This window comes from Microtus oregoni, unplaced genomic scaffold (genome assembly GCF_018167655.1).
Source record: "Microtus oregoni isolate MIOR12 unplaced genomic scaffold, Mior012 000005F_ref0000423, whole genome shotgun sequence".
Taxonomy (NCBI): Eukaryota; Metazoa; Chordata; class Mammalia; order Rodentia; family Cricetidae; genus Microtus; species Microtus oregoni.
Window position 1 is genome coordinate 27,792,766 of NW_024543064.1, and position 26,341 is coordinate 27,819,106.

At 52.8% G+C, this 26,341-nt stretch overlaps 1 protein-coding gene across 1 annotated transcript; it reads right to left on the reverse strand.

Annotated features, from left to right (window-relative positions):
* Nucleotides 1-4,320: 4,320 nt before the first annotated feature.
* Rspo1 (R-spondin 1) lies at nt 4,321-26,341 on the reverse strand. The gene is made up of 6 exons (XM_041652849.1): nt 26,163-26,341; nt 21,606-21,959; nt 8,554-8,745; nt 6,047-6,196; nt 5,540-5,728; nt 4,321-4,896 (listed from the first exon to the last, which is right to left on the reverse strand). Exons 2-6 carry the CDS (start codon nt 21,697-21,699, stop codon nt 4,733-4,735), a joined length of 789 nt encoding a protein of 262 aa, XP_041508783.1. The 5' UTR covers nt 21,700-21,959; nt 26,163-26,341; the 3' UTR covers nt 4,321-4,732.

Consider the following 26,341-nt stretch of genomic DNA (forward strand, 5'->3'; position numbering starts at 1 on the left):
CCAGAAATGTGTTGGTCTGAGTGAGTGTGTGACCCCGTAGAGGAGAGAGCTAACATTTTCCAACCCACGTGGGTGAATAACCACATAGAACTATGTGTTTTCATTATATAAACCTGGAGCAGGGAAAGGCATCTTGACACAGATAGATGGTCCCTTCAGCACCTATCAGCCTCCAAAGCACCAAGGACCATTCCGGGACCACCCATGGTTGTTGGCAGCCCTTGGGTTTCGGCCTCAGGTGGGTGTTTTAGGATAACCGGTCATCACTTTTAAACCAACTTCACCATCCAGTTGGGAAACAGACAAGAGCAGGCCCAGGGCTCACTGCATTCACATTGTACTAGGGTTCAATCTAGAAGTTCATGAGGTGTCACAATGAAAACGTCCCCCGACCAGTCATCCTGTAGTTGTGGGAGCTGAGGCTTGAGTTATGCATCTGTGTACTCAGGACTTCCGGGAGCCACAGACTCCTTCCCTGAGCTGTTCAGACTCCAGGAGCAGCTTCTGGGAATGAGAGGGGATGGATGAGGTGATAAAAAGAAGCAGAGCCCCTCTCCAGAGCATCATCAGGGTGACACAGGCAACAGGAGACTCCCCCTCTTATTCTGGGACTTGTTTGGATGTAGTTTCAGAAGAAAGCTAATGGCCATGCAGTGGTGGCGCATGCTTTAATTCCAGCACTCAGGAGGCAGAAGTAGGCAGATCTCTGTGAGTTTGAGGCCAGCCTGGTCTATAGGACAGGCTCCAAAGTACAGAGAAACCCTATCTTGTGGAGAGAGAAAGAGAGAGAGAGAGAGAGAGAGAGAGAGAGAGAGAGAGAATTAATGTAAGCTTGGGATATGTGCCGAAGTTCCCCAGGGGCTCCTTGCTATAAAGCAAATTTGAGTTCCTTACATCTATGTATGGTCTGAGACTCTGTGTTTTTATTAAGTTCCCAGGTGAGGCCACAATTGCAGGCTAATGGCCACACATGGATTTACCTGAGGATCTGGGAGACTGACTGGTGCCAAGTAGAAGCAGCCAAGGCATCGATCTAGAAGAGAGCTAAACCAAGGGAAACTAACCGATGATGCATAAATGGAGTCAGAGACCAGGATGGAAATACAGAAAGACAGGGTAATAAAAGCAAAACAAAACAAAAATGAAACAAAAAGACCTAACGAGACAGTTAAGAGAAGCTGGGAGACAACATGGAAAACTGATCAGTCCAGAAAGACTGGGAAAAGAGGCAAGATATAAGATGGGAGAAGCGACAGCTTGCTATGGGCAGCTGAGGACCAGCCCTGTGCTGCCACAGGCTCCCAGTCTCAGCCAGCAGTAAAGGGATGGCAGACCTGAGCGAAATGAGACAGCGAGGAGCCAGAGCATGAACCTGGGCCCTAGCCTTCCCACATCCAGTCCCAGAGAATACGCCTCTCTCCCAAACCTATTACCCACCCTCCTTTTTCCTGTGCATCCAACCTTTCCCTCTCCTGGACTCTTCCAGAAGGCCTTAATTATGTTCTAGTCTATTCCGTTTTTTTTTTTTTTAAAGACTGGGGTGGTGGCGCACACCTTTAATCCCAGTCCTCAGAAGGCAGAGGCAGGCAGATCTCTGTAAGTTCCAGGGCAGTCAGGGCTATATAGTAAGACCCTATCTCAAAAACAAACAAGCAAAAAAGACCTTTTGGACCCATGTCACACCCCTGTGGTATTACCCTCCTTCCCTTTCCTAGCTGAAGATCCGCCCACACTTCAAACAGCCCTGGCTAGGAGGTCAGTGGTGGGCATCAAGCCCCTGACCATTCCCGGTCCTATTGTTATTCTTTGTCTTCCGGCAGCAGCTATCCCTCTGGTTTTCTCCCACCTGCCCCGTTCCAGCTTCTTTGTCAGCTGGTCCTCCGCATCTGACCTCAGATCATAACAGCTGCATCCCCCCTCTTCACCCTGTATGCCACTTTTACTTAGCTTCTTCCAAATCCACAGCCTTGGTGGTCTTCTCTAGCCAGAATCTCATGGGACCCATGTTTAGGTCAGGCAGTGTCTGCTTCCACTTCAAACTCAGCACAGCTAAAGTCAGAGGTATATTCCTCCTCCTCCTCTCACACTGGTCTCCCTCCCAGGCTTCCGTCTCAGCATACTGTCCCATGTCTCTCTGGTGTCTGAACCAAACATTGACAACACTCTCTACAGCATCACCAAACCCTTTATTCTCAAAATGCCTTTGACTTTGCTCATTTCCTCATTTCTCTCCATTTGCAACACCATTTTCCTGGTCCAAGCCCCTCTGAGTGCTCTCTCTCCTCTCCCCCTCCCCCCCCCCGCTCCCCCCTCCCCCTCTCCCTCTCTTCTGGATGACTGAAACAGCCTCCTGAGCATCCTCTTCAGTCACACAGTAGACATCAGGAGCTCTGCAAACTGCAAATACAGTCCCAGAGTCCGCTGCTTGTGACTCGGGTTTGCAGAATGAAAACAAACCCAGCTCAGAGACTCTCCCCAGAATCACTTTGCTTGTGCCCCGTGCCTTCTAGCCATCTGGCTTTCTTCCAGGCCCTTGAACACCAGCCCCCTTTCTGCCACAGGACATTTGAGCACACCGTTCCCTCTGTATAGAACTCTGTTATTGATACCAGGTATGGGGGGACATGTCTTTAATCCCAGTACTTGGAAGCAGAGGCAGACAGATCTTTGTGAGCTCGAGGCCAGCCTGATCTACACAGTGAACTGTGATGGTTATGGTAATGATCGCTGGCTGGCCACAAGTGACTACTGAGCATTTCAAATATGGCTACTGGGCAACTGAAAAGAACTAAATTCACAGTGCTAACTAATTGGTGAAACTTAAAAATTTTTAATTTAATTATTAGAGAATTATTTTGAAAACAACTTGAGTAGGCAAATCTCTTGCTTCGTTCAATCGTGTTTTCTGTTTGTTTTGTGACATGGTTTCTCTACATAGCTCTGACTGTCCTGAAACTCACTCTGTAGACCAGGCTGGCCTTAAACTCACAGAGATCTGCCTGCCTCTGCCTCCCTGAGTGCTGGGATTAAAAGCGTGCGCCACCACTGCCTGGCTCAATCTTAGTTTTCATGAAGTCTAAATACAATTAATTAATTTAAGTTTCTGGCAAAAATTTTCACGACAGAATATTATACTATATGTGAAAATCTATGCACGGAATGTGGGAGACTTAGTTAATAGTGTGAACGGTTTCTCTAGTAATTGTTTATGTTGGTGACATACTAAGAAGTATTTTAGACGGGCAGTCTTTGATTTTTGTCTCATACTTTTTTCCCCCTACTGTCACACACTCTATGAATGTGCCTGCCCTTGACTCCCTCTGTTTGCGCTTGGGGTTTTGCTTGCACTTTCATTTGGTGAACATCTGTCTCTCCCATCATCCTCTGAGCTTTGTGAGAGAAGGCTGAGACTGGCCCTCTGAGGACATCAACCACTCGGTCCAGAGCTGGTTTGCACTGCCGCCAGCAGATACCAGAATGCCACCCGAACTCATTCCACCCACCCTGTACCTTTGACCACGACAGTCCCTAAACATGGTCAGAGAGCCTGCTCTCTCCCCCTACTTAGGAGTATCCTTTGGTAGTCAGACCCTGACCTCCCAGACGGAAATCCTCCCACACAACAGGCCTATACTTCTTCAGGGAAGTGTCAGGAGTACTTCTTATTGAGGATGCATGCGCCGACCACCCGGAGCCCGGCTAACACACGTGTGTGAGACCCTAGGTCTGGAATGGCACTGGAGACTCATTCCCCATAAGCTGCTTGCCAACAAGGCCATAGCTGGCCCCCAGACCACATTCCGATTAACAAGAGTACTGATGGGGCTGGAGAGATGGCTCAGTGATTAAGAGCACTTGCTGCTTTTGCTGAGGACAGGGGTTCAGTTCCCAGCATCCACACCAGCAGGTCACATCCTCCTGTAACTGGTTTCTGTGAGTACCTGCATGCATGTGGTGCGCAGAAACTCACACAGGCGCACAAACTTTCCAATAAATGTTTTAAAATCTTTAAAAAAAAATGTAGAGAAACCTGGTGACCATCCTCTAGGTATCCCTAAAGTTTGCCACTAGGCTATTAGGGGGCTTGTAAAATCAGGCCTTACCCTTCCTTGCTTCTATGTGTACCCACCAAATCTCAAACCCTGAAGATGAATGGAGAGCTTGTTTTGTTTGTTTGTTTTTTAATTTGAAATAAACTTTAAGCCGTCTCCAAGTCAGCTCAGCCCTGACATGGATCCCAGTTGTGTAAGGACTCTCATCTCCAACAGTCAAGTCACATAGCGGGGAGTGCCACACAGGCCAGGAGAAAGCACTCTCCCCCTTGGCAGCTGCTCCAGCTTTGGCTCTGGGCTGCCATCCACCTGCCAGATGCTGTCCCAGCAACTCCTCCAGAAGGTTCCACTCCTTAAAGTTTAGGTTCAGATGCTGGGAAACGTTCTCTCAGACATGTCTTCCGAGAGCATCATAAACTGAGTGTGTACAGCTGGGCCACAGGAGGGAAGTATCCTTGATGACTTCAAAAATCAAGAATGTGTGTGTGTGTTGACGTTTTCTGATGTGGCCATATGTGCGCCTGGATATGCACTGATGGACAGATGGATGGATAGATGGGTGGGTGGGCGAGTGGAGGATGTATGGACTTGCTGTCCCAGATGCTCCAGTTCTGGAAAGTTCCTATGATACAGTACAGCACAAGACTCTTCCACACAGATCTGGAGACTGGTCACCGTGCCTAGGCGGGTCCTACTGATGTAAGTGGTCTTGCTGTCCCTGGCTGTGGCTGCTGCTGCCCTTTGTGTCTCCGAGAGTTGGCGCCTGGCTCTTTGCTGTTCTTCCTAGCCGTATGCCTGTTGCCATTCTCCCTCCGGCCTTGGCCCCCCTTCCTCCTCTTCTGCCCTGCAACAATCGGATAGTGGATAAAAATCAACGAAGGATGCTCAGATACCCTGGGTGCCCAAGGGTTCTCAGGAGGTCATGGCAAGGAAGTTAGGTAGGAAGGCAAAAGGAGATGGCCTCAAACCCTCTTATGGCTAGAGCCTCTTCAGTTGACCGTATAGCATGAGGACAAGAAACAGTCCCTAGGGACTTGTCTCTGCCACCACTTCCCAATGCATACCAGGTACCCCCCTTCGCCTCAGTCCTTGGACCCCAAAGACCCTAGAGCATTTCCTAACTGTTCACTGAAGGTATCGGGACAAGTGGGACAGTCCCTACTCCCCAACACCCACCTCTGAGACCAGCCAGGGTGGGCGGACAGCATCTACCTCATTGCTAACTTCAGGCTCTGTGGCCTTGTCTGAATGGGTCCAAGTCTCTGGGGCCTAGCCCACCCCAATCTGCTCTGTTCTTCGAGGGTCCTTCTAAAATGAACACCCAGAAGAAATGGGACAGGAATCATGCCCACAGAAGTTTCAACTTTCTGCCACAGAGCATCTCAGGGCACTGTCCTCGGCCAGGATATGTCCCCACTTTGCACAATTAGGGACACCGGGCATGAGGTAGATATAACTGATCCCTGGAGGCAGAGGCTGCAGCTCACCCTCAGGACATGGCGTCTTGCGCACTGTACACTTCCGGGTCTCTTTGGTGTCAGTGCAGGTGGTGTGGTCTCCCCCAGGAGCATGGAGCACCCTGCGTGTCCGCTCTTCCGATCCCTTCCGGAAACCGCACAGCTTCCTCTTCTTGGAGCAGGGCCCCCACGGAGACCACTCACTCATTTCACATTGTGCTGACGGGAGGTGAGGTAGGAGGGAGGGAAGGAAGAGGCAAAGGGGCCGCCCCCTCGCCCCTCTGGTCCGTCTGAGTGCCCCTGGGGAACTCTCATCCACCCACCCAATCCCAGTTCAAACCTCGGGCCACAGAGAAAGACTACCCAAAAGGAGGTTGCTGAAGAAGAGCTTTCTCTTGCTCCGCCCCTCACCCTGTCTTGCTCCGCCCCTCACCCTGTCTTGCTCCGCCCCTCACCCTGTGCCATCAGCCTCTGTGACTTCCATCCAGCTCTCTGCTCTCGGCTGTGGGCCCTCTGCCTCTGGCACCCGCTCCTTACCAGGGCTGCTGCACTCCATGGTGCTGTTGGCTGCTGTGGAACCCTCGGGACAGGCTGGATAGCAGCGGCCCTTGTGCAAGTACAGGCCCTCCTGACACTTGGTGCAGAAGTTGTGGCTGAAGCAGGCCTCACAGTGCTCAATCTTGCATTCTGCAGACAGAGGCAGAATGGAGTTTGGCCCCGGTCAGGATGGGCAAGTTCTTTTATCCCTGGCCTCAAAGCCTACCACTCACATCCAGTCATAGAGGTCAGGATCTTGGTCTAGAGGTGGGATTGCTACAGAGGAGTCTTTCAAAAGGGAGGGGACAAAGAGAGGACACTGAAGTAGTCACTCCTGAGCACTGACTGGGATGCTTGCCAACAAGTTAACCAGAACCCAAACAAAGTCTCAGAGCCTAGAACCCAGGCTGAGGCCCAAGGGTTTCAGAGGAGGAGGGGCCTTCTGGGCTTGGTGGAGACAGAGAAGACTGGTTCAGCATCCCAAGGCATCCCAGAGACCCTCTAAAAATAGGGCTGGCTGGGTGGTGGTGGCACACGCCTTTAATCCTAGTACTCGGGAGGCAGAGGCAGGTGGATTTCTGTGAGTTCAAAGCCAGCCTGGTCTACAGAGTGAGATCTGGGACAGGCTACAAAGCTACACAAAGAAACACTTTCAAAAAACAAAAGGAGCCGGGCAGTGGTGGCGCACGCCTTTAATCCCAGCACTCGGGAGGCAGAGGCAGGCGGATCTCTGTGAGTTCGAGACCAGCCTGGTCTACAAGAGCTAGTTCCAGGACAGGCTCTAAAACCACAGAGAAACCCTGTCTCGAAAAAAAACAAAACAAAAAACAAAAAAAAAAAAAAACCAAAACCACACAAAAGGAAACTAAAGAAAACAAGAGTAGGACAGAACGGGAGAACGAGCTCGCAGGCAGCACCTGTGTGGTACCCCTTCTCACATTGCTGGGCACCCACAGCACCTCAGCACTCGCTCTCCTCCTGCCCCGAGCAGAAGGAATCTGCTCAAAGGAGTGGGAGCAATCCCAGGGCAAATTCCTCTCCCTGTGCAAAACCATGTGCCAGGAACCCCTGGGTTGGACTTCTGGGTCCCTCCCTTCCTCCTCTTGCCAGCTCCCTCCTTTGCGGGAGGTGGGCGGAACAGCGCTTGACTGAGAACAGACAGGCCTTCCACCGTCTCCCCTCCCCAGACTGGGAGGTATTGGCTTCCTCAAGGTACTGGCTCCTCCCAGTCTCTGGCACCTGAGGCAACAGCTGCCAGCCTACCAGACTCTGGCACATCCAGGAACCCCCCTCTTCCTCAGTGCCCTGAAGACCAAGAGGGCAGCTCCCAGAGCCCACTTCATCTCACTGAGCTACTCACCCACCTTCTTCTGTACCTTTGTCCCGGTGACTTATTTTCAACTTTGCCTCCCTTCCTCCTGCCACCTCTTCCTTGCCCACCCCCCACCCCACTCCCACCATTTGCTTAGATTCCTGGGTTTGGTTGCCAGTACAATAAGAATCAAATAACAATAGTAGCTACCATTTATTGAGTGCCACACACCAAGAGGCTTATAGGTGTGTCCCTCAACAGCCCAGGGAGGAAAGACGAGCACTCCCAATTTAAGGATGAGCTATCAGGGGACTGAGCTACTCCCAAGGTCATACAAAGAGCTAATAGCCAAGCCCAGAGCAGAATTCAGAAGGCTTTTCCCCTCCACGCCTCGAATCTACCAGCTTTCAGAACCTCTGGCCCCTTCTATCCAGCCTCCCTCCAAAGGCTTTTGCGATCTGAGATCTGGAAATGAGTTCAAGGCACCGAAGGAAGGAGGAAACATTGGTATGGTTCACAGGTTCACTGGGTGCCCCCCCCCCCCAGAATGTCCCAGGTGTAATTACAGGAACGGGATGGAGACAGAGCATCATGTGCCTTGTAACACATGGAACTGTGGCTGGGGTGAAAAAGCAGAGCCAGAAACCACGGGGACTTGTGAAAGAGCAGAACGGCCAGACGGGGTTCCCTGGAGCCAGGGTAGTGACTAGCAGCAAGCATGCGCACTAGGTTGTAAGTCTCAGAAGCATCTCGGTGGCTGGGGCGCAGAGGGTTGGCTGGATGGACAGGCTATGGAAACGGTGCAGGAGACAGGTGTTGGGAGTCTAGACAGGACAAGGGGAAGGAGGGTCAGTAGCTGGGCCGGGGTTAATGAGTGGGCTGGGCAGCACAGTGAGGGACTAGCTTTGGGGTCTACGGCTTGACAAGATGAGTTGGGACAGTCAGAGTGACCTGTGGGAACAGAGGTAGGTGCAGCTATGGAGAGAGAAGGGTAGGGTGGCGTTACTGGTTTCTACACAGTGGGATTATGGGTAGAGCCTCTAGGAGGATGTGTGCCTGTATATCTGAAACAAGAGTGCGCCTCATCGTTCTGTGTCCCCTCTGCACTCCTCACTGGCCATTACTAACTAGTTCAAAGCATAGTCCTCCAGGGCCCAGGGCCTCTCCATCCCCACCCCGCCACCCACACACTCACTGATGCATTTGTTCATGTCGGGGTTTCGGGCATCAAAGTATCCAGGCGGGCAGGACGGCAGGCAGACGCCCACCTGGCGGATGTCGTTCCTCTCCAGCAGAATGAACAGCTTGGGCGAGCACTTGAGGCAGCCGTTGACTTCTGAACAGAGCTCACAGCCCTTGGCACAAGCTTGGCTCCCCTCAGCACTGACTGCAGGGTAAAGTAAGCATGAGAAGGTGGCTGTAGAGGAGCCTCCATATTTCTGGGCTCCCACAGAAATGGGAGGTGATCCTTTGGGGGCTTCGTAGCACAAAGGGGATGTGTATCTCGAGAGACAGGGCTGGGTGAACAGCTCTCAGCAAGCCCAGAGCCCCTAAGTAGTGAGTGTTCATGCCTGGATCTGCACCCCTAACTTCTTACTGGCTCCAGCACATCCAAGTCTGGACGCCTGCTCTTTATCCCCAGATTTGAAACTCAACCGGTACCTTCCTGGAACCTTACCCTAACTCTTTCCAAGGGAGGAGACTTCAGCCTCAGGTACCCAATGAAGCTTTTCCATTGTTGGTAAAGATTTAAGATCAAGAGGGATCCTGGATTAAAAGTTACAAGGAGAAAGACTGAAAGATAACTAGAGTAACTGACACCTAGACTAATGATCTCACCTAGACTAATGATCTAATGATCTCAACTTGAGAGATTTTGCTTCCTAGGAGGCATTTGACCAACTTTTTTTTTTTTTATGACGAGTCTCAGGCAGTCAGAAGATGACCTTGAACTTCTGTCCTCCTGCCTTCAGAATGCTGGGATCCCAAGTAGATGCCACCATACTTGGTTTTTGTAATACTGGGAACCAAACCTAGGGCCTTGAACATTTGAGATAAGCACTCCACAGAGCTAAATCCCCAACCCTAAGGACTTTAAAAAACAGATTTATTTTAATTGTTCATGTATTACACACACACACACACACACACACACACACACACACACACACACACACCATGTGCATGCCTGTTGCCCTCAGAGGTCGGAGAAGGGCCTCAGATGATTGTGGGTCATCATGTGGGTGCTAGGAACTGAACTCTGGTGCTATTAACTGCTGAGCCATCTCCCCAGCCCCTGGGGACTTTACTGATCATGACGACCAGTGAGTTGCTACTGGTATCAAGGGAGTAAAGATAAAAGAAGCCAATGTGTGGACCCTCCCTGGATAAAAAGAATCGTGTGGTCCAAAATGTCTGTGATGCTGACATCCCGGTTTAGTGTTCTCTTTGAAGGCAGCGCGACCTTCCACAGCAGCTCTGAGACTTAGGTTTCATCCTGTCCTTCACTAACTGTTCAGCTCACACTCACCTGTCACCTTCCATGTGCCACATGTGGAGTGAGCTCAGGGGTCAGGTGTTAAACTGAGCCTCTTTGCAGAGGGACTGGCTTTCAGCCGGGCAGGCACCCATCCATATGTGAGTGCCGGCGGCCCTAAGCCAGCAACAGCAGACTCAAGAGTCCAGGACAGTCACCATGTGTGGTGGTTCTTGCATGTAATCCCAGCATTCTGGGCAGAAGGTTATGAATTTTTTTTATTATTTATTTATTATGTATACAATATTCTGTCTGTGTGTATGTCTGCAGGCCAGAAGAGGGCACCAGATCTCATTCCAGATGGTTGTGAGCCACCATGTGGTTGCTGGGAATTGAACTCAGGACCTTTGGAAGAGCAGGCAGTGCTCTTAACCACTGAGCCATCTCTCCAGCCCAGAAGGTTATGAATTTGAGGCCAGATTAGAGCAATATAGTAAGAGGCTGTTGAAGAAGGAGGAGGAGAAAGAAGGAGAAAGAAAGAGGAGAGAAGAAAGGACTCTCGAAGGGGGTGCCATGTTGCCTTTCTTGAGGGACCAGTAGAAAATTGGTCCTGTAGAGCACAGAAACAAGGGTGCTGGAAGGAACAGGACTGGAGAGGACAAAGGAACACGCAGATTATTGGGGGAGGGAATGGTGGGAGATAAGGTGTCTTCTCTCTATATTGCACTAAGGAACTTCAGTCCTGTGGGCAGTGTTTCCCTTCAAGAGCCCTTTGCGTAGGATTCTTCGAGATGTTAACAGGAGGATGTGGAGGAGAGCCCTGCTGCAGGTGAGCCGTGGAACCAGTGCATGGAATGAATCTCAAGAGGACTGTCTGTCTATCTGTTTTTTTGTTTGTCTGGAACTAGCTCTTGTAAACCAGGCTGGCCTCAAACTCACAGAGATCCACCTGCCTCTGCCTCCCGAGTGCTGGGATTAAGGGTGTGCACCATCACCGCCCGGCCTATCTGTTTTAAGTGTGCTATGATTCAAGCAAGTGAGTGTGCAAGCATGCACCCCCACGCGCATGCGTATGGAGGCCAGAGAAAGACACTGAGCTTTTTCCTCCACCACCCTCTGTTCCACTGCCATGAGACAGGCTCTTTCACTTGCCCTGAAGCTGGTTATTTTGGCTAGGCTCGCTGACCCGTGAGTGCTCATGACCGGCCTGTCATCCACCCCGCAAGGCGGGGTTATGGGCGGGCACAGCCATGCCTGGATTTTTGTTTTTCTGTAATGGCGAGCTGCGGATGCAAACTTAGGTCCTCCTGCTTGCAGAGCAAGTGCTCCTACCCACTGAGCCATCTTCTCCGTCCATCGGGATTTGGGGCTTTATTTCTATGAGTAGTCATAGTTGTTGTGGATGGGTGGGGCTAGGGCAAGGTTGGTGAGGAGGTCGGTGTGCCTGCGTGTATGCCTGCAGTTGTGTGGAGGTCAGACACAACCTTCCGCCTTTATATGAAATCTAGGGACCAAACTCCAGTCATCAGACTCTGCAGCAAGTGCCTTTTGTTGTCCCTATTTATTTTTGTTTCGTTTTGTTTTAACATTTACTTATTGTGTGTATATGTATGGGCATACGTGTGTGTGTGCGTGTGTGCATGCGTGTGTGCGTGTGTGTGTGTGTGTGTGTGTGTGTGAGTGTGTGTCACCGTGTATGTGAAGAGGTCAGAGAACACTTTCTAGTTCTCTCCTTCTGCTGTGTAGGTCCCAGGTCAGGCTTGGCAGTGTCATCTTGCTAGCTCTGCTTTTAAATTATAAATTTTTTTTTTTATTTTTGGGGGAAGAGTTTTTTGTTTGTTTGTTTGTTTGTTTGTTTTTGAGACAGGGTTTCTCTGGGATTAACCTCCATCTTGCTTTTGTCCCCCCCCCCTTTTTTTTGGTTTCTTGCGACAGGGTTTCTCTGTGGCTTTGGGGTCTGTCCTGGAACTAGCTCTTGTAGAGCAGGCTGGCCTCGAACTCACAGAGATCCACCTGCCTCTGCCTCCCAAGTGCTAGGATTAACGACATGCGCCGCCACCACCCGGCTTTGCTTTTGTCTTTTTGGAACAAGGTCTATACTATGAAACCTGGCTGTCCTGGGCTTTACTCTACAGAACAGGCTAGCCTTGAACTCATAGAGATCTGTCTACCTCTGTTTCCCAAGTGCTGGAATTAAAAGTATGTATCACCATGCCCAGCATTTGTTTGTATTTTGAGAAAAGGTCCACTATGTAGCACAGGCTGGCCACAAACTCATGGTCCTCTGGCCTCAGGCTCCAGCAGCCTGGGATGGCAGACACTGCCAGAACCCTTTCCTGCAGGGCCTTTCACAACCCTGATGACAGACCTATGTTTGCAGTGACTCTCTGGGAGGGGACAGAGAAAAGAGGCCCTTCCCAGACATTTTGGCTGCAGACCACTTGGTTCCATTGCTTACTTTTGAAACTTTTACTCATGTAGCCCAGGCTGCCCTCAAGTTCCCTATGTAGCCAAGGCTAGCCTTGAGCTCCAGCTCTTCCTTCTTCTACTTCTGAGTGCTGAGATGCTGGGTTTGTGCCACCACATCCGGCTTTATGACGCTCTAGGGATTAAACACAGTGCTTTGTGCACACCAGGCGAGACCTCTACCAAGCTTCGGCTTTCAAGACAGAGTCTCACAGTGTAGCCCAAGCTATCCTGGAACTGGTACGTAGCCCAGGCTTCCTTGAACTTGAAACAATTGCCCCACCTCTGTCTCCCGAGGGCTGGGAGGACAGGTGTGAGCCACCACGCCCATCTCATTATTATGATCAAGCCTCCTTTCTTGCAGACAAGGAGATGAAGAGGTTAAATTACTGAGCCATGATTCATTAGCCAGTGTGTGTGTCCCGTGTAGGCACCGAGAACACAACATACGAAAGGCAGATGGAGGCTGTTGGCGAGAGCGCAGAAAGCAAGAGCGTCCAGCTCAATGAGTTCCTTCAGGTGAAACTTGTTTGCCTGGAGTCAGTGCTACTGAGCTGGTGAAAATCAAGCATCACTTTCGTTTTGCCTGGCGTGCTCACTGCAGGGGCAGATATGTAACGGCACTGCAACTCTGCAGAGTCTTTCGGCCCTCGTTCAGCCGTGCACCGAGGGTGTGGGTCACTGTGGAGTTTAGAGACTGCTTCCATGCCATGCAAGGTCCTTTGAGTCACTGTCCTGTTTGCTACGGAAAGGAACACTCACTGGCTGCTTGCCTTTGCATGAGTGGTTGAGATGACCCGAGTGTCCCCCAGTCTTTACAGGGGGGTTTATGGCTTTGATTTTGTTTTCAGCAGCGGGGGATGATACAAAGCCATTCAGTGCTAGGAAACAGTTTACCACTGAGCCACATCCCCGGCCCTCTTTTTACTTTGAGATAGGGGTTCACTAAGTTGCCCAGGTTAGCCTTGAACTTGCTTTATAGATCCAGGCTAGCCTTGAACTTTTCAAGCCTCCTCCCTCAAGCTCCAAGTACTGGGACTCTGGGCCTGTACAATGAGGCTTGACTCTTGATAGCAAGATTTCAACATTCATTCTCTCTTCTTAGTCTCCCTGTTAAGAACAGATTTGTCCCTGGCGGTGGAGGCGCACGCCTCTAATCCCAGCACTCGGGAGGCAGAAACAGGCAGATCGAGTTCAAGACCAGCCTGGTCTACAGAGCAGGCCTTCTAGGCCAGCCAAGGCTACAGAGAAACCCTGTCTAGAAAAGTAAACAATCAAAAGAACAAATTTGCACAGGCCCCCTCATTACCCCACAGTCCACTCAACCAATCACACTGCATTTTTCTCAGTTGACGCTGGTATTGGCTAAGAAAGTGTGCTACACCCAGGGTTAGCATAGGAGGAGTATGGCGAGAATGGGAATGTGGGAAGCTGAAAGAGAAGCAAGGCTGAGCCAGGAAGAACCTCACACCAATAAAAGAAACAAAGACACTACCCAAAGGCAGCAAGGGAGGCTGACGGGAGCCTTGGTCAGGATTTCACTCTAGAAGGCCTCCTCAGTACGGTGGACAGTGGGCTGAAGAGGTGGCAAAGGAGGAAGCAGGAAGATCCCTGGGTTAAAACTCTCAAAATGGGAAGGTGAGCAGTATCACTCACCTGTGGTCCTCTCTGGAAGCCCAGGTAGGAGGATTTCCACTCTGAGGCTGGCCTATGATACGTAGTGAGAACCAGCTTCTAATAGCGGTGAGCTGGGGCAGGACCAAGACTGGGGAAAGGGCAAACAGACCTGGGATCTGAAAGTGGTGATCCCACAAGTGGGGCTCAAGAGATGAAGTTTGTCAGTAGACAAACAGTAGAAACATCCATTCAGGGCAAGGGGCACCAGGCACGCTGTTGCAGGACTATGATCCCAACACTTGGGAAGTAGAAGCAGGAGGATCTGGAGTTCAAGGCCAGTGTTGGCTACACAGCAAGTTCTAAGCTAGCCTCGACTAGGCTACATGGCACTCTGCCTTAAAAAAAAAAAAAACCCATACAAAACAAAACCAGCCACTCCCCCTCACACACAAAGGACAAAAGAGATGGCAAATAGGCCTAGAGAGTGGGAGGCAAAGAGTGACTGGAGAGGGTGAGGTTAGCCTTGACGATCCCAACGAGAGCCTGGTTAAGGATCCTGAAAAACATTCTGAGCCAGGGAAGCCACAGGAAGAGGGTGCTCATCGAAGAGGGAGGCACCAATAGGCTGAATGCCCCAGTCCCATAAGGAATCTACAGCAGATACAGTTGACAACCACACTGGGAGTCAGTACAGGAGGGCCAAAGGGCAGGAGCAGGGCATAAAAGGGACAGAGTAATCTAAAGACGAAGCAATGTTATTGCTTTTGGGAAGAGTGACGGCGGTGGAGCAGCAAGGTGGGGTCAGTGCTGGCAGAATCCTCAAGAGGTAGGGAGTGTAGGGGTAGAGGGGCAAAGCTCTCAGGCCATGCCCCCACAGCCCCTGTGCTGCACAGAGAAGCAGAGGAAGAAGGGCTTAGAAAGAGGTAGCCGGGGGATCTTGGGGAGGTGGGAGCTGGCAGAGTGGGAGAGGAACCAGGTTTCCTAAGGGACGGCACTGGGAGGGGGCCGAGACATGTAGCTTTGAAACATGCCTACAAGGCTGGACCATTAGTGGTCACTGACAGTGTGCCTTTGAGAGGGGCAAAGCAGCCAAACTTCAGCGATCTGGGCAGTGGATGGAAGGGAAGGCTTCTGGAATAAAGCAGAACAAAGCAAAAGACGGAGAGCAATGCTAGCACTCCGGAGACCAAAGCAGGAAGGTTGCCGTGAGCTCCGGACCACAGGGTACAGAGTGAGGTCCTGTCTCGAAGAAAGTGGGTGAGAGGAGTAAGAGAAAGAGAAGGAGGAGGAAGAGCAAGAAAGTAGGAGAAGGGAAGAGAGGGAGGGCAGGGCTGGGGGAGGAGGGATAGGATGCCAAGACTCAGAGGCAGAGACAGTGATGAAGACCTGCAGAGATGGAAGGGTCAGGGTACAGAGATGAGGTTGCAGGACTGACTGGGTTAGAAGAAGATCCAGAAACCTGCATAAAGGTTTGGAAGCTCACATGTGGGGACCCAGCGATGGGTAGGGGTCAGCTTGGTGAGCCAAGGACTGTTTACCAGGGCAGAACAGGAGTCCTGTGACACTCTTAGCTTAGGGAGTCACGGGAGAGGAACCAATGGCTGGAGGAGGGGTTCCATGGAGGCTGGCCAGGTGCTCACATGGAGAATATGATCTTGAATGGAGAACCCATGGGAAATGATGTGTGTCTGAGAGATGCATAGAGGACACAAGAGGGGAGGGGTTGGGGCTGGAGCTGGTGGGTAGAGTGCTTGCTTGCCTAGGGGGCATAAAGTCTGGGCTCCAACTCCAGCATGACATCAGTCAGGTATGGTAGTGCAAGTCTGTAACCCCAACATTCAGGAGGTGGAGGCAGGAGGATCAGAAGCTGAAGATCTCTCTCAGTAGCCTGGGTTATTTGAGACAAAGTCTCAAGTTAAAAAAAAATGCAAGGGAGGAGGGGGAAGGAGCGGGGGAGGGGGACGGAAATGGGAGGCGGGGAGGAAGCGGAAATTTTTTTCAATAATAATAAAAAAATGCAAAGGGGAAACTGAGGCTCTGTCATTCCCCACCATTCACTGCACAGCGAACAGGATCCTGGGACTTCTGGGAGCTGAATGCTAGGGTATGGTGACAAGGATCTAGCCAGCACCAGGGATGCGGGATTGGCACTGTGACAGATAGCTGCAGAGGAGGAGTGGGCACTCACCCTCTGAGCCAGCTGGTTAGGGGACGGCCACACACCTCCCAGGAGCAATAGCCCTAAGGTGCAAGGGCCCTAAGGTGCTGAGTGTCCCGGAGCATCCCCAGAAGGAAGACAAGGCTTGGTCCCACTGGCCAGGAAAGGGCCAGACAGAACTCCCTCCTGCTGCTTTCTGTGAAGACTGGGCCCTGCGCTGCCAGCCTAGCTGAGGAGGCTACTCAGGCTCAGGGAGGGGGAGGTGCTTGGAGAGGACATCGGCCTTTCCCACTTGCCCCTCTACTGCCTCTGCTCTGGAACCCTTGGCTGCCCAGTCATATCTAAAAACATTTTTAAAACAAAATTCTGTGCATGGATGTTTTGCCTGCATGTATATCTGTGTGCCACATGCGTGCCTGGTGCTAGAAGCCAGAAGAGGGTGTTGGGTCTCCTGGAACTTGAATTATAGAAGGTCGTGAACTGATATATGGGCCCTGGGAAACGAATATGTCCTCTGCAAGGCTAGCCAGTGCTCTCAACCACTAAGCCATCTCTCCAGGTCCTCAAGCGCCCTTTTCTGGTCAGACAGGCAAGGCTGTGCTGCCATGGTGCCGCCCCTGCCTCCAGCCTCTGTCAGCCCCGTGTAAAATCCATTCAAGCTTCAGTTGCAGGCTGGGGGTGTGGCTCAGTGGTAGAGGTTCGCCTCGCACGTATGACGCCCTAGGTTCAAGCTTCAGGACAGAGGTGAGGAGGCTGCTGTTGCCTGGCCTGGTGGCTCAACCAGCCCTTCTGTGAAACACAGCTTCCTGTTCATGGTCTCTCCTCCCCAGCTCATCCTCCAACTCCCAACAGCCTCCTCACCAGGCATCCTCTACAACCAAACACATGGTGACCTCCCACCTTTACCTGAAACACTGAATCACTTCTAAAAGTAAGACCTACTTTCCAGGGGGTCATAAGGTTTCCCCTCGGTAATCCCACCCACTTCCTTCCTCAACCCAATCCCAAACAGTAACCACTCCCCCAAACATACCACTCTTTCCTTCTTCTAAGTCACACTCTGCAGCCTTCAGAGCCTCAGAACTACCTTTCTCCTCCAGGAAGTCCTCCCTGACCACCTCCCTGCAAGTCTGGATGGAGTCTTTTCCTGTGGTCGCCTTTCCCCACCATTTGAATCCATCATGGTAGGTTTAACCTCTTGTTGCTCTTTCTGCTGAGATGTCTCCTCCTGTCACTAGAAAGGGCTCCGGTGGACAGAATCTGTCTTGTTTCTGAATGGGAGCCCAGGGAAGGATGGAGACTAGCGAGGGCTGGAGCTATCTAGAGTTGGGCCAAGGGTAGTGTGTGGTGGAGGGTCTCAAGGAGGGTGTGGTGTGGGCATAGACAGTGGCAAGCATCAATTGCTGGGTAGGGAGTGGTGCTTGGCACATGTGGGGACTCAGGTGGGCTAGGTCAAGGAGGGAGTCTTGGAACAGCTGGATTCGGTGAGAGAGGCCAGAGAGGTGTTGGTGAGTAGAGGATGAGGAATGAGGCCTGGGGAAGGAGAGCAGGAAAGGCCACACAGGGCCTTCTTGGGAGTGGGTCTGATTCTGGATCCCCTCGACCAGAGGCTATTGTGGCACATTCACTGAACCCACGGGGGTTGGGAGTCTAAGTCAAAGGGAGCGTGGTTGTAGACCTTCACTGTTTCTCACAGACGCCAGCTCCCTTTCTGTCTTCTCTCTGAGGCTGGCCCAGATCTGCACTGGAAGTCTCTTGGTGGCCTCTCCCCAGCTGCAGCTCAAGAGAGGGCAAGTCCAGACTCCTTACGGCAGGGAGAAAGAGCATCGCCAGTTGGCCTCTGCTCCTCCCTGCAACAGTGACTGCAGCCTGGGTGCAGCTCTAGGCAACGGGGTGCAGGGACTCCTTGCCAACAGTGGGGGGGGGGCTTCATCCCAATCAGTGGGAATTCCATTCTGATGGGTGCTGCCTTCCTATGGGACAGAGCCCACTGCGAGGGACTGGGGGGAGGTAAAAAACTCCCTGAAGTTCGTGGTTAGCCAGCTCTCAGCTCCTCCTGCCTGCATCCACTTCCTGAGCAGACACTGAAGTCCTCCCCAGCTCCCGGGACTCTCTCAGCTGCTGTGCTCCCTAGTTTCACAACACTGGCTAACTGGTGTGCTCCCCATCCCAGGCCCTTTTCAAGCTCCATCTGCCATAGGTGGAGAGCTCTCTCTTCCTCCTTTCTTTTTAGACAGGGTTTTACTATGTAGCCCAGGTTAGGCTCACTATATAGCCCAGGCTAGCCTTTAACTCATAATAATCAACAATCACTGCTCCTGCCTCAACCCTCCCAAGAGCTAGGATTACAGATTTTCACCATCATGGCTGTATCCACTGGTTTCCAGTGTAGTTTCCATGGAGGGAGACGAGAGGGGCTGAACTGGAGCATGGGCAGTGGGGGATGTAAGCACCCAAGTGGGAGCAGGCAGTGGGGAGATACAGGGAGGACTCAGGACAGGATTGAGTAGAGGGTCCTGGAATCAGATAGGGAGCTAAGGGAAGGTATGCTGGGGTGCAAGAGGGCTTAGTGAGATTTAGGGACCCTGGAGCAGGTGAGGTAAGAGAGAGGGAAGGAGAGGGTCCTTGGTGAATGGGAGGGGGCTTCCCCGGGCTTCCCTGGGCTCTCAGACCTCAAGATCACACATTTCCAGCTTCAAACCACCAGAGGACCAATCAGGTCTCACCAGTGCCTGCTAGTGACTGACTGACACACCCAAGAGGGATGGCAGTCGGGCAAGAGCCTGAGGGCTCTTCTGCACGTCAAGCCATCTCCTCAGCTGGCTGTTGTCCAGCACCCTTCCACACACGCCCTAGCCTTCCTTCTTCCTCCCCCATGCCCAGAAACCATAGCACAAAATGGTCCTGGAGAACTGAAGTCTGAATGGGACTTTACATTGTACAAAATTGCTTTAAAAAAAAGAAAAAGAAAAAGAAAAAGAAAAAGAAAGAAAATAGGCTGAGAAGATGGCGCATCAGATAAAAGTAGTCGTCACACAAGTCTGATGACCTGATTTTGGATTCCCCAGGAGCCATGTAAAAGCGCGACCCTGTATCAAAAACATCTATAGTCCCGGCACCACTGTGTAGACGGGCCAACTAGTCTGACTCAGAGCAGTGAAGAGATCCCGTGTCAGGCAAGGAGGGAAGACAAGGACTGACAGCCGAAGCTGCCCTCTGACTGCCACACTCCAAGCTGTGCTGTAAGAACCCTCCCCCATGAACACATGCGCGCACACACACACAATTTCTAAATACACAAATACATATAACATTTACACATCTATCTAAGGTTAGGGTATGCGTGCCTGAGGCCCGGGCCCTACCGCCAGCGTCACAAACAAGCCAGCAGCGTACTCATGTCCCTATCTGTGCTCCCCAGATGTCTGGCTGTGCTCCTGAGCAGCAGCATCGCAGCCTCACAGGGAGCGTTTCAGTATCACCAAGCAACAGGTACCTGCTGACAGCACCTACCCTCATGCCCGCTGACCCTCACAGCGCTGGAGTGCTCCCTTCCCTGCCCGATGCCCTAACGTGCGCAGCAATCCAAGCTGATGCACAGGCGGCCCAGGCACCGGGTGTGGCTGGGTCAAAGTCAAGCGTACGGAAATGGCTACGTTTGACAGCTACAGCTGGAAACCTGTCCTACTGAACCCACCTCTGAGCTTGTGTGAGTGCCACTGCCTTGATCCTGGGCGTGATGGCTACGTGTGTCAGTGGGCATGTGGCACCCACTGGTGAACAGGAGCGCTGTGCCTGTTAGTGACATTTTCTCCACGTCTCTCTGTCTCCCTGCCCCCCCCCATTTCGGAAACAAAGGAGAACTGATTATAAACTATTAAACCATATCTGATCCGCGGAGTCCAAAACACCGGCCACAACAGAGCCATGGGGAGGACCGCGAAAGGCCTCGCCACGGCTGCTGGAACCTCACTGTCCCTAATTGTTTGCTAAGCTGGCGGAGGCTTCACCAATTCCCTGAGCCTCCCTCCCCGGGTTGTGGAGAGCCTTGGCCCTCAGTCTTCTCTGGCTTGCAGGCATCAATCCCATGAGGAAAGTGAGGCAAGGGGAATTGGGAGAGCCTTCGGAAAGACTTCCTGCCTGCATGACACGACCAACCGTCCTTGATGGGGGGGATGTCGAAAGAGGGACAAAGCCTTGGGAGCAAGAGGCCCCCACCCAACTCTCTGGCAGGGTCACAAGCATACACTGGCCACTCCCGGTACACGATGCACCCCCCCCCCCCCCGCAGCTATTGAGCAGAGGATTAGGGATGTCTAGGTCAGGCAAGGAGTTCAAATTAATGCGGAACTTTAGGAAACTCTGTTTTAAAAGGCACTGGGCTCATTGGGCTCCATGATGAATAACTACAAACCAAGCATTAAGGAAACTGAGGCAGGAGGATGAATGCAAATGAGAGGCCTACATAGAGAGTTCTGGGCCAACCAAGGCTACATAGCAAGAAGGAGAAGGAAAGAAAAGAAAACTGGACTTGCCATTCTTTCCTTTCTTTCATCAAATATTTATTTTTTTGCCGGGCAGTGGTGGTGGCACGTGCCTTTAATCCCAGCAGGTGGATCTCTGTGAGTTCAAAGCCAGCCTGGTCTACAGAGTGAGTTCCAGGACAGGCTCCAAAGCTACACAGAGAAACCCTGTCTCTCAAATCCCCCCAAAATTATTTTTAATTAAGCATAGGCATGTGGGTGGTATGTGCACACCACACGAGTGCAGGTGCCCACAGAACTCAGAGGTGTCATACCCCTGGATTTACAGGTTGTAAATTGCCCATTAGGAGCTCTGGGAAACTGAACCCGGGTCCTCTGCAAGAGCAGTCAGCACTTTTAACCACTGAGCCATCTATCCACCTAACTCTTTCTGTCTTAGCTGTGATTTTTAAAGCAGGAGTCTCTCTCACTGTATTTCATCAAACTTTGGCATTGGAGTCATGGCCATCCTGTCCCACCCTCCCCAGAGCCGGGATTATGGGCTTTTCTTATGCTCAGAATTCTTGCAGGGCGCCCCACACAGCAAGGTCATTGCCACTGTAAACTGCCTTCTCTGAAGGGCGTGCTGGCTTCGGTTCTGGGAATCCCACAGGTTTTAGTGACTGGAGAAACTCACCTACCCTTCTCTGTCATCTAGCGAGGGAAGCTGGGTGCCTGCTGCCCAGATGTGCAGCGCCCCTGTCCAAAGGACTGCTGTTCAGAGAGGTACCCTGACCGCCTGAGCCTGGCTGGAGGAAACGGGGGCATCTCGGGCAGGGACTCGCATCACCATGGATACCCTACAAAGCTGGTGTTGGGTCAAAGGGCCTCCTGGAGAGGCGTTGAGCCAGAAAGTAGAGTCTCAAAGAGGAAGGAAGAGGTCAATAGTAAGGGGTTTACAGGCCAGTACATCTCAACAAATGAAACCACCCACCGGATAATCCACAGTCCTCACAAAGCCCCGCCCACACCGAGACCCTCGGTGGCTCAACCCAGCAGGTACTCACTCCGCCTCTGCCTCTTGCCCTTGATCCCGCGGCTGCCCACAGCGAGGTGCGTCCAGCTCAGAACCAGGGCCACCACACACAGCCCAAGCCGCATAGTCGTCACTGGTCAGCCCCGGGTCCCCGGCGGGAGGGGTGGTCTCTTGCTAAAGGCTCTGAGGCTGGGTCAGTGGCAGGAGGCGCAGACCTGGGCTGCAGCCCAGACCCTCCATAATCTCAGCCGTGAACTGAGCGGTTATGGAACCGCGTTCTCCATCGGGCGAGGGAAAGTGAGGTCCTATCCTGTTTGAAAGTCACCTCGAGGGGGTCACATGGGAAGTCTTGTCACTTCAGCAGAGCGTTACCCCCAAGATAGACCTGTGGGTAAGGAGAGAGAAGGGTTAGGTCTACGGGAGCCCCTGATTTACACCTCTTCCCTTCCTTTGGGTTTTCTTGCCCTGGACTTTGTAGAACTCAGGAAGTCTGGGCACTGCACACTCTATACCAGGCATCCCTGAAGAAGGAATCTCATTCTCCTACTTCCAAGCATCCTGTATCCCAACACTGGGGATTACTGGAACATAATGATAGCCACATCAAACCAGATGGCCTCCTCTCTGATTAATATTGGCTAGTTCTAAGTGGAAGTCCTTCTTTAAGTCTACCCTACAGACCTTGTGCTGCAAGAATATCTGACATTTGAAAAGGAGCCCTCTTTGTCCTCCTAAGAGTGACTCCTCAGCTTTCTCTTCCAGGTGCTCATGTGCTTTTCACCTGTCCCAATGCAGAAGTCAGAGTAGTGGCCTCTGGCAAGCAGGCAGACTCTGCATGGCCCTCTGGGGTTGGAGGGAGAAAAGGAAGTGAGGGTTCCCCCCTCAGCACTCCCCCCCCAAGCCACAGAAACTCTGACACAGCAGGCCTGGCGGGCCTGGCTTTTGTGAGGGGATAAAAACAGCAGCAATGCCCGCCCTGGCCAGAAACACAGAGAATGACGATAATCCCCAGCGCAGAGAGAGCCAGGGCTCTGGACCCAGTGGCCAGGGTGATGGGGGCAGGGGTACCCGTCCCTGCCTGACGCATCTGAGCTTCAGAGTTAATGAAGGAGCAACGGTGAGAGTTCCATTCCCACTCACAATAGAGGCTCGCCCACACGCTGCCTAGAAAGTGCAAGGGCACACCCACTTAGGTTCACCGGGTGAGCTTTTGACCAGTTCCCCCAGGAGGCTCTGCCCAGGGGCTAGCTGTCTTTGGACCAGTCATTTTGTCTCCCTGAGCCTCGGGCTCTTCATCTCTGAAATGGGGATCGGCTCTGCCCTAGCTCTAAGCTGTTTTGACTTACTAATGAGAAATCTGAGATACTAGCATAGGGCCTCCAGCCCTCTCTCCTCTCCCCTCCAGCTCCTCTGTGCCCAGTCTACCCCCGGCCTCCCAGAGAGGCCCCAGCAGAGCCCACCTGCACTGGAGATAAATCATTACCCCCTGAGGGAGTTTGGTACCTCCCTCCTCCCTCCTCCCTCGGAGGCCTCTCCCGCTGGCTTTGAAGGCCAGACACACTCAAGTGGTTAAGCTGCCCGTGAGAAGTGTTTACAGGAACCTGATGGATCCCACCTGGTGCTGGTGCTGGAGCCAGCAAAGATGCCCCCCACCACCCCTGGTGCCCTGTGGGCTGCCACCGCCTATACCCACTCCCTTCCCCTGCCAAGTACCCCCGTGCCAAAACTTCCCAGCCCGTACTTCACACTCCAGCCCCCACAGCCATGGATATCCAGCCAAGGGGCTGGATGTGGACCCTGAAGGTCCTCGGTACAGACTTCAGAGTCAGGCTGCCTGGCTTGCAAGGTCAACCCTGCTGGTGTATTAGCTGTGTTACTTTGAGTTAACAAAGTAACACAGCTTTACTTTGAGTCTAAAAGCCCCGAGTCTACTTTCTAATCTGCAAGAGTCTGGTTTAGGAATAGCTTAGCGAGCTCATCCATAACTTGCTTAGAACAGGGTGGGCAATAGTGGGGTCCCGGTTAATGTAGTAATATTTGTGTGTGTGTGTGTGTGTGTGTGTGTGTGTGTGTGTGAATGAGGTTTCATTGTGTGTCAATGTTCCTATGGCCCTGGATAAAGGAATTTAACATCTTCTGAATCATCTGGGTACCAGGTTAAATGCAGAGCCCCAGCATGAAACTGCCACATTTGCATGTCTCTCTGGTTGGTGGCCCTGGTCCTGAAGCTGTCACCTTTCAGGAAAGCCTGTGTCAGACAGTGTTCACACTGGGCAGTTCTGACCTGCCAGTCCTTGAACCTGCAAACACTGCCTCAAATAAGTCTAGGGTCAAGCCTGAGTCTGACTTTGGTGTCACTGTGTGGGGTCCATCAGTCAGGAAAGATCACCTGGATGTCACTGTGCTCTTGGTGTCCACAGAATGATGCCTGGTACTTCAAAGGCAAGGGCTGAGCAGCCCAGGCAATGGCAACTCCTTCCTGGCCCTCCTTACTCTCCACTCCATCCTCCCAGCTTCCCCTCTGGCCTGCCATACTCACCAGGTCCCTGGAATCCCTGCCACTGAGAACCCCCTGCCATCTCCTGGAAACCTGTCTTAGCTTGGGATTGGGGGGGGGCAGGTGTGAATTTCAGTGGCATAGGTAGGGGGCGCCGGCTTCCCCCTGGGGTGGAAAGAATTTTAAATACTTTCGGGCACTGTGTATCTTTATCTCCAACCAGGCAAATGAGCTAATAGTTCACCCGCACCAGGGAGTATAAGCAACAGACAGGAGCAAAGCAGTGTGGGTAAAGAGCAGAGAGGTACTTCCTATGAAGGTGTAGCTACAGCCATAGCTGATCTCGGGCAGGAAACAATGACCTAATATTGCCAGGCTATCTGACATTTTGCGGGAGCGAATTAGATCAGAGACTTTGTGGTACCACACATTCCCCGCCTCGGAGGTTCCCTTTCCCTCCAGCTCCTCTGGGTCCTACCTGGGTACTCAGGGGACACCAATACCGTGGAGGAGGGCAGGGAGAGGAGCTAGGAGCAGAGGACCGACTTTTAAATACCCCTCCTTGTTTCTAATAGTGTCTGATTGACTTTGGGTGTTGAATCGTTCTAGCTCCCATGTTCATTTTGGAGGTTTCCTTACACCCTGTTAAAAGAGCCGTGGACAGCGTTCAAGGCATTGGTGGGAGCTAGAACAGGTTTGCGGGCCGGGACAGAATTCCACTTACTGGGCGTCTCCTCCCACCTGGCAGGGGCTAGACCTTCATTTGCTCCATCACAAATGAAGGGGCGAGGTTGGATTACAGGGAAACATGGTCCTGTGAAGTTAAGGACAGACGATTTTAAATATGCTTCGCTACTGGGCAGAGTATCTCGAGGCTGGCCTTTACAAAGAGCTGAGGCTTGTGGGCCACTACGGCTGGGGGGTGGGGGGGATGGACCAGGGCAGGTGAAGCGTCTGGGGGCCAGAAGCTGAGCTGGCCAGAGATCACAAACCGAGGTCACATGGGTCAGGGAGGGGAGGATCTAAAGGGAGGACTCACGCTGGGGAAAGGGGACTCAGCTGCGGGTGGAGCTGAAGGCGGGAACTAGGTCTGAGTAGGGGGCTGGGGTAACTTTCACCTCCTTGCCTGCAGCAACACTGTTTGGATAAATTGGTATTCCGTCAGATGTCGGATGCAGACCCAAAAATGTAAACCATGTCGATGCCTTCTCATTAGCCCAATACTCCCATCCCTAAGATCTTCCAGCGGCAGAGGAACAACCGTTTGCCAGGAAGAAGCCGAAGTATTTCGAGTGCGTGCCAGTGGGACCTGCGGGTATCGCAGAGAAACATCAGGCGCGCGGTGCAGAGACTGTTACCACCCTGTCGCCCCCAAACCCTGGAAGCGGAGAGAGGCTCCACTCCCTGCGAGCGCCTGCAGGGCTCACGTCCATTCATCCTCCCTTCTCTCTCTTTAAGAGAGGCCTTGACAGGTGCCCGGGGAGCGGACCCGCTGCCCCCACCCACATGTTCCCAGCATCTGTCTGATCTCCCCGCGAGCACTGCAAATGTGCAGGATTGGGTCTCCAGAGCCAGGCTCACCCTGACGTCCCTGAGTGGCCGCAGCACACCTTTCTCAGTCAGGCCACCGCACAGCTCATGGGCCTTTTACCACGTCGGGCTTGGAGGAGGGACCCGGTCGACGCGAATCGAGCTGGGTCGCGTGGGCAGGGGCTAGGTCGCAGCTGCGTCGCCGCTAGGGTGCGTGGGTCGTGGTTGGGTCGTGTGGGTCGGGGCTAGGGACTCCGGGTGGGTCTGGGTCGCAGCTGGGTTGCAGCTGGGGTCCTTGGGGCACGGCTGGGATGGGTGGGTAGGGGCTGGGGACTCGAGGCGGGGCTGGGTCGCGTGGGTCGAGGTTGGGTTACAGCTGGGGTGCGTGGGGGCACGGCTGGAGCTGGAGGGTCGCGGCTGGGGAATCCGGGAGGGGTGTCCCGAGCTGATGTGTGGCGGGACGACAGGACGGGGTAGGGATCTACGCTGCCTCCCAGGCTCCGGCTGCGCCCCGACGGGGACCCGGGACCCGGGGCGGACGACGCGGGCCGCGGGACTCACCTGGCGCAGTGGCCGCGGCGGGGCAGCCCGAAGGGGCGAGGGCGCGGCCACTGGGTCCCGCGCTGCCGTCTGCCCCGCGCTCCGCCCGCCGCCCAGTTGCTCAATGCCCTCTCGGTCGCCAGCGCCCCGCCCGGCGCATTGGTGCTGGGGCGGCCCGCGCGGGCCCCGCAGTCCGCCGC